This window comes from Panthera onca, chromosome E1, assembly GCF_046562875.1.
Source record: "Panthera onca isolate mPanOnc1 chromosome E1, mPanOnc1 haplotype 2, whole genome shotgun sequence".
Classification (NCBI taxonomy): domain Eukaryota; kingdom Metazoa; phylum Chordata; class Mammalia; order Carnivora; family Felidae; genus Panthera; species Panthera onca.
Genome location: NC_138352.1, coordinates 40,417,012 through 40,425,780, shown reverse-complemented (window position 1 = coordinate 40,425,780; position 8,769 = coordinate 40,417,012). Strand labels below are relative to the sequence as shown.

At 41.1% G+C, this 8,769-nt stretch overlaps 1 protein-coding gene across 1 annotated transcript; it reads right to left on the bottom strand.

The window, feature by feature from the left end:
• Positions 1-4,239: 4,239 nt before the first annotated feature.
• LOC132687972 (C-C motif chemokine 4) lies at positions 4,240-6,135 on the bottom strand. Its single transcript, XM_060646652.3, has 3 exons — positions 5,813-6,135; positions 5,188-5,302; positions 4,240-4,620 (listed from the first exon to the last, which is right to left on the bottom strand). The coding sequence occupies exons 1-3, from the start codon at positions 5,886-5,888 to the stop codon at positions 4,533-4,535; spliced, it is 279 nt and encodes a 92-aa protein (XP_060502635.2). The 5' UTR covers positions 5,889-6,135; the 3' UTR covers positions 4,240-4,532.
• Positions 6,136-8,769: the final 2,634 nt, after the last annotated feature.

Below are 8,769 nucleotides of genomic sequence, written 5' to 3'. Positions count from 1 at the left end.
GGAACACCCAAATATATAAACCAGTTAATCACAAACATAAAGAAACTCATTGATAATAGTACCATAATAGTAGGAGACTTCAACACCCCACTAAACAGCAATGGACACATCATCTAAACAGAAAATCAACAAGGAAACTATGGCTTTGAATGACACACTGGACCAGATGGACTTAACAGATATATTCAGAACTTTTCATCCTAAAGCAGCAGAATACACATTCTTCTCGAGTGCACATGGAATATTCTCTAGAATAGATCACATACTAGGACACAAATCAATACTCAACAAGTACGAAAAGATTGATCATACCATGCATATTTTCAGACTATAGTGCTATGAAACTCAAAATCAACCACAAGAAAAAATTTGGAAAGACAACAAATACTTGGAGACTAAAGAACATCCTACTAAAGAATGAATGGTCTAACCAAGAAGTTAAAGAAGAAATTAAGAAGTATATGGAAGCCAATGAAAATGATAACACCACAGCCCAAAACCTCTAGGACGTAGCAAATGTGATCATAAGAGGGAATCCAGGCCTTTATAAAGAAGGAAGAAAGGTCTCAAATACACAACCTAACCTTATACCTTAAAGAGCTGGAAAAAAGAACAGCAAGTAAAACCCCAACCCAGCAGAAGATGGGAAATAATAAAGATTAGAGCAGAAATCAATGCTATCAATACCAAAACAAACAAACAAAAAAAACCCAACAAAAACAAAAACAAAAACAGAAACACACACACACACACACACACACACACACAGATCAATGAAACCAGGAGCTGGTTCCTTGAAAGAATTAACAAAATTGATAAACCCCTAGCCAGCTTGCTCAAAAAGAAAAAGGACCCAAATAAATAAAATCAAGAATTAAAGAGGAGAGATCACAACCAACACTGCAGAAATACAAACAATAATAAGAGACAATTATGAGCAATTATATGCCAATAAACTGGGCAATCTGAAAGAAATGGACAAATTCCTAGAAACATATAAACTACCAAAACTGAAATAAGAAGAAATAAAAAATTTGAACAGACCCATAACCAGTAAAGAAATCGAATTAGTAATAAAATTCTCTCAAAAAACAAGAGTCCAGGACCAGATGGCTGTACAGGGGAATTCCACCAAACACTTAAAGAAGAGTTAGCACCTATTCTTTTGAAGGTGTTCAAACAATAGAAATGGAAGGAAAGCTTCCAAACTCATTCTATGAAGCCAGCATTACCTTGATTCCAAAACCAGACAAAGACCCCACTAAAAAGGTCTATAGACCAATTTCCCTGATGAACATGGATGCAAAAATCCTCAGCAAGATACTAGCCAACCAAATCCAACAATACATTAAGAGGATTATTCTTTTAACTATGACCAAGTGGGATTTATTCCTGGGATGCAGAACTGGTTCAATACCCACAAAACAATCAATGCGATACATCACATCAATAAAAGAAAGGACAAGAAACACATGATCTTCTCAACAGATTCAGAAAAAACATTTGACAAAATACAACATCGTTTCTTGATAAAAATCCCTTAAGAAAGTAGGGATAGAAGGGTCATACCTCAAGATCATAAAAGTCATATATGAAACACCCACCACTAATATCACCCTCAAAGGGGAAAAACTGAGAGCTATCCCCTTAAGGCCAGGAACACAACAGGTATGTTCACTCTCACCACTGTTGTTCAACATAGTATTGGAAGTCCTAGCCTCAGCAATCAGACAACACAAAGGAATAAAAGGAATCCAAATCAGCAAGGAGGAAGTCAAACTTTCACTCTTCACAGATGACATGATACTCTGTATGGAATACCCAAAAGATTCCACCAAAAAACTGCTAGAACTGATCCATGAATTCAGCAAAGTTACGGGATATAAAATCAATGCACAGAAATGGTTGCATTTCTGTACACCAATAATGAAGCAACAGAAAGAGAAATCAAAGAATTGATCCCATTTACAGTTGCAACAAAACCCATAAAATAGCTAGGAATAAACCTAACCAAAGAGGTGAAAAATCTATACACTGAAAACTGTAGAAAGCTTATGAAAGAAATTAAAGAAGACACACACACAATAAGGAAAAATATTCCATGCTCATGGATTGGAAGAATGATTATTGTTAAAATGTCAATACTACCCAAAGAAATCTACATATTCAACGTAATCCCTATGCAAATAACACCAGAATTCTTCACAGAGCTAGAACACACAATCCTAAAATTTGTATGGAACCAGAAAAGACAAGCCAAAGCAATCCGGAAAAAAAAAAAAAACCAAAGCTGGAGGCATCACAATTCCAGACTTCAAAATGTATTACAAATCTGTAATCATCAAGACAGTATGGTACTGGCACAAAAACAGACACACAGATCAATGAAACAGAATAGAGAACCCAGAAATGGACCCACAAACGTATGGCCAACTAATCTTTGACAAAGCAGGAAAGAATATCCAATGGAATAAAGACAGTCTTTTCAGCAACTGGTGTTGGGAAAAATGGACACCAACATGCAGAAAAATGAACCTGGACCACTTTCTTACACCATACACAAAAATAAACTCAAAATTGATGAAAGACCTAAATGTAAGACAGGAAGCCATCAAAATCCTCGAGGAGAAAGCAGGCAAAAACCTCTTAGAGCTCAGCCGCAGCAACTTCTTACTCAACACATCTCCAGAGGCAAGGGAAACAAAAGCAAAAATGAACTACTGGGACCTCATCAAAATAAGAACCTTGTGCACAGTGAAGGAAACAATCAGCAAAACTAAAAGGCAACCAACGGAAGGGGAGAAGATATTGCAAATGACATATCAGATAAAGGGTTAGTATCCAAAATCTATAAAGAACTGATCAAATTCAACACCCAAAAAATAAATAATCCAGTGAAGAAATGGGCAAAAGACATGAATAGACACTTCTCTGAAGAAGACATCCAGATGCCAACCAACACATGAACAAATGCTCAACATCACTCATCATCAAGGAAATACAAATCAAAACCATAATGAGATACCACCTGACGCCTGTCAGAATGGCTAACATTAACAACTCAGGCAACAACAGATGTTGGCAAGGATGTGGAGAAAGAGGATCTCTTTTGCACTACTGGTGAGAATGCAAGCTGGTGCAGCCACTCTGGAAAACAGTATGGAGGTTCCTCAAAAAATTAAAAATAGAACTACCCTATGACCCAGCAATTGCATTACTAGGTATTTATCCAAGGGATACAGGTATGCTGTTTCGAAGGGGCACATGCACCCCAATGTTTATAGCAGTACTATCAACAATAGCCAAAGTACAGAAAGAGCCCAAATGACCATTAATGGATGAATGGATAAAGAAGATGTGGCACACACACACACACACACACACACACACAATGGAGTATTACTTGGCAATCAAAAAGAATGAAATCTTGCCATTTGCAACTACGTGGATGAAACTAGAGGGTATTATGCTAAGCGAAATTAGTCAGTAAGAGAAAGACAGATATCATATGACTTTACCATATGTGGAATTTAAGATACAAAACAGATGAGCATAAGGGAAGAGAAGAAAAACTAATATAAAAACAGGGAGGGGGGCAAACATAGCATAAGAGACTCTTAAATACAAAGAACAAACTCAGGGTTGATGGAGGGGTTGTGGGTGGGGGGATGGGCTAAATGGGTAAGGGGCACTAAAGAGGACACTTATTGGGATGAACACTGGGTGTTGTTATACATAGGGGATGAATTACTGGAATCATTATTGCACTGTATGCTAACTTGGATGTAAATTAAAAAGTAAATAAGTAAGTAAATAAATAAATAAATAGGGGCGCCTGGGTGGCTCAGTCGGTTAAGCATATGACTTCAGCTCAGGCCATGATCTCACTGTTCATGAGTTTGAGTCCCCTGTCAGGCTCTGTGCTGACACCTCAGAACCTGGAGCCTGCTTCAGATTCTTTGTCTCCTTCTTTGTCTGCCCCTCCCCCACTTGCGCGCGCGTTCTCTCTCCCTCTCTCTCTCTCTCTCTCAAAAATGAACATTTAAATAAATAAATAAATAAATAAATAAATAAATAAAAGAGAGTGTTGAATGAGGTCATGTCTTTAGACATTTTAGCCCAATTAAGCATTCAGTAATTGCTCATTCTTACTGTGTTTGGAAACTAGTTTGTCCCTATTCATAATACCAGGCAATATCCTTCACCCCAAATCAAAGTAAAATGCAAAGAAATTGTCTACATTTTAAAAGAAATTTTATTTTGAAAACACATGGAATCAGCTGCATTATCCATATGTCTACAATACCAGAGAAAGAGTGAGGGTGGACCATCCCCATAGGGGACAAGTATCCTTTGGCAAAACAAATAATACAAACGACTCCAAATACAATAATACAGCACATGATAAGATTAAATTAAGAGAAGGAACCGGCTACTGAGAAGAACATGAGCGTGGAGAAGATGTGTCTCACTGAGAAACGTCCAACTCAGGTGACCTTCCCTGGATACCTCTTGCACCTGGACTGGAGCGCTCAATTCAGTTCCAGGTCATCCATGTATTCCTGGACCCAGGAGTCACTGGGGTTAGCACAGACTTGTCTGCCCCTTTTGGTTTGGAATCTATGGAACAAAGAATGGACAGATTAGAATCCCATGGGACCTTGCCTGTAGTAGACAACTTCCTTTGCTTGACCATGGTTCATGTTGGACAGCTCTAATAGATGGGAAACCCTTCCTAGAGTGGTGCTAGAACTAGACTCCTTTTACTTCTACTCTGGATTTAGCTCCATCTTCTGGGTTGCCCAGATTAAGAACAAATGAGTTTTGCAATTAATATGGACACATCTCCCCATTCATTCTCTATTGCCCTTAACGATGACTTTTCCACATGTTTTTCTAAGCATGGTTTAAAAAATCAGCCCACATTTCCTGCCATCTTTTTTACTTTTCCTAGTTTCCTGGCCTTCCTCCTCCAGAAACTCCCTTCATCTCCCTTGGCTCCCACCTAGCCCCCTCCACAACTCAGCAGGTGACTTCATGACTTGATCCTCACTGACTTCTGGGAGAGCTTCATTCAGCCCTGAGAACTGCCTCCCTACTGCTTGATTCCAGCCTCCCCCAACAAGCTCCCTTTCTAATCCTGCCTTCACCCTTGCTCCTCAGAGCAGCCCCAGGGTTGATACTCACACCACAGCTGGCTGGGAGCAGAGGCTGCTGGTCTCAAAGTAATCCACTACAAAGTTTCGAGGGAGCTTCCGCAGGACGTAAGAGAAGCAGCAGGCGGTGGGAGGGTCTGAGCCCACTGGAAAGAAAGGCAGGGGTAAGATAGAAGTTCTACAAGGACCTGTTAATTTTGGCTTCTAATCATAGATATTCGGTGGCCATCTCTGTAGAGCTACCAGATCCCAAAATATGGTACCTTGTATCCAATCCCACCCACCCTAAGTAGGAGTCTTATTCTAAATAGAAGATTGTAAGAGAATGTCATGAAAGAATTCTAGAAGATTGGAGCTGGATTGAGTCTTGGGGCATGTGTATAACTTCCTTCATTTTACATATGGGGAAACCAAGGCACAGAAAGAGACAGGAACTTACTTAAATTAGTCTACTGGTTACTATTTCTTAAGAAAACAGGAACTTGACTATTACTGACTGTTTACTAGATTCTACATTTAATAGCAGGCTACTTGGAAACCTTCCCAGCTCCCTTTTGTCCAATCTCTAGATGCCACTGTTAGATCAGCCCTAACTAGAAAAGTCAGCACTACCTACATCATGACTCTAGAAGTAATGGCTGGAAGAGTAGACTTACTTGGTGCTGAGAGCGTCGGGGAGCAGAAGGCAGCCACTAGCACAAGGAGAGAAAGGACAGTCACACAGAGTTTCATGGTCTCGGCAGAGGAGAGGCTTTCCTGGAGCTGAGACTGCAGAGCCCAGAAGCTTCAGAACTCAACTGTGCTCTGTGCTGATACTGAGTTGGGAACCCCTCTTTATAGGAACTCTGAGCCCTGGGACAGAGTTGTAGGCACAGGCAGGCAATGGAATTTCCAGGGTAGAGATGATGTCATGGTGCCAATAAGGAAACTGAAGCTAGCTGAGAGTGAGGAGCTCTTCACAACTTCTCTTCCTCAGTGTTATGTTATCACGGAGGAGTGGGGGGAGGAAGGGAGAAGAAGTGGGCTGTACCATAGAGGGAAGTGGTACACCAAAGACAGCAATCAAGACTGTGGAGAGAATTGTAAACCCAAGAGGAAGGATGAAACATTCACACCTACCAGAAGAGGCTTGTAGATGAGAACCATGCTGCTCTTGGTGGTTGGCACCTTCAGAAACTGGAGGCTTCATGACAGTCTTTCCAGGGCTGCTGCAAGCCTGGCCTTAAGAACGAAAGGGCAGCCAGGACTCCATGTACTATTCCTGGGCCTCCTTCTGCTGAGCTGAGTGACTTTAGTGTCCTGTATGTTTCCCTGAGCATAAATAAAGGGTCCAGCATTGAGTGCGCAGAAGGACCCAGCAGGGCAACTCAGAAACATTTATAGGTTCTACTTTTTGGAGATTTACTATGGGCCAGGCACTGGCCAAGCTGTCGCATACACATGACACTAACCCTACAATAACCCTGAGCAGGAATGTAATTATTCACCTGGGGCAATGAGGATCACAGAGCAGAATTCACTATCTCCAGGCTTCATAGCTGTTAAGTGGCAGTACCAAGATGTGAACTGTGATTCATCTGATTCTAAAATCCATTTTATTTCCACTGTTTTGCCTCCAGGACAAATATAAAATGTGACCACAATGAGAGAAAATGTTGACCACTAGGGGCCATGCCACACACAAAGACCCATCTTATTAGGGCTGAAATCAGAAAAGGGGTTTGGGTCAGTCTGTCCTAGAACAAGAAGGAAACAGAAAAGAAATAAAGATTTCAGTATGTTTTCTTGGACTGACAATAGAAAAGGAAAAAAGTTCAGGAAGAATCAAGTTTGGAAGACCCAGATAAAGAATGTCCCTCTAGTGTAAAATGAGATTGGATATACCTAGCAAAGAGCTTATCCATGTTAAGGATAAAATGTGTAATGTAAGCACATGGGTGTTCCCCAAGCATCCATAGGGAATTTCTTGCATCCATGTAAATCCTTGCCTTGTTGGGAAGCTGCTGTTGACCTGCAGGTGACCACATGAAGTTTACAAAGACCAGGAATACAGTAATGCAGTAATACAGTGAGATAAGTAGGGACAATTAGGGTGGTTGAATCAAGATCTTTATCCATGGTCCGCTCAACCACGCTGACCCATCTGCTCACCCCCAGCCCCACCTGGCTACCTGCCTCTGCCCTGAGAAAGAAGAATGAAGAGTAAAAGGAGAGACCCAGGTCTCCTGCATGTTGTAGAAGTGTGGGATAGGAGGGGTCAGAGCAACATCTTGGAGTACTTCAGAGTCACTAAATAAAGTACAATGTCATCCTGCCTCATCACCCCACCACCACCACCACCTACACACACACAAACTGTACTTCTCTCTTCCATCCCTTCTGTCCTCTTCCTAGTGCAAATCTTTCTTCAAATGTTCTGATCTCCATCAAGACCTCCCTCCCCAACTCTAAGGTTCTGTGATCCCCACATATGCTAGTATCTCTCGCGATCTCTCCTTGTTGATGGAGTTTTATGTCCATGCATCAAGCACCTTTCTTTAAGGGAAGGAGGATGTGCCTTATGTTCCCCAGAAACTAAAGGTTTTGTTACTCATGGAATTTCCATTCAACTAAATTGACTAGTCATCTGCTGTGTGTCAGGGCAGACAGAGCTGAATGAATCCCTAGATCTTCCCTCAAAGAGTTCTTAGTCTGGTGATGATGTTGACAGTGACAGAAATAACTATGCCATGAGATGAAATAAGCTAAGTGTCACATCAGAGGTAGAAACAAAATGTCAGAGAGTCCAAAGGATGGATAAGGCCATCCCTTGGCTGTAAATGAATGGTTTCCAATCAAGTCTAAACCCCACTGTGCACTGGGGCACCTGGGTGACTCAGTTGTTAAGAGTCCAACTTTGGCTCAGGTCACAATCTCAAGGTTTGTGGGTTTGAGCCCGCATCAGGCTCACTGCTGTCAGCCTGTCAGTGCAGAGCCGGAACCTGCTTCAGATTCTGTGTCTCCCTCTGACTCTGCCCTCCACTACTCATGCTCTGTCTCTCTCTGTCTCTCAGAATTAAATAAACATCAGAAAAATTTTAAACCCCACTGTGCACTAAGAAGGAGCACCTGACATGGAGTCCTCTGTCTAAATGAGTGGGGCGTGCTGATCTTCAAGCTGTGGAAGGATTATGAAGGTGTCTTCTCTGGAACAGCCCGAGAATAGTAATAGATAAGGAGGGGTAATTAGTCTGCATTGAGCCACACAATGAATTTGACTGTTGACTTTTGCTTCTTAGCCTTGGTTTGATATTTGGCTCCTGAAAGTAAAATGTTCTGTTCATGAAGGTCTCAACAATAATGCTGTGTTCATACCCAGCGAAATTCCACACCAAAAGTACAAAGGCTTGTGTCAATATGTTTAGCTGAATCAATGGCCTCTGGGGCTTATACATTGAGGCTATTTCTAAGTAATAATAGGGAATGAGAACAAATCCCTCTTGAATACACAACAAAGAAAAGTGCTCATCTTCTTTAGATAACCTTTCCTGACCTCTCTTACAACTGAATCCCATATTTCTTCAGTGTTCCTTCAGAACTACCTCCATCATGTCACCTATAACATATCTAATTT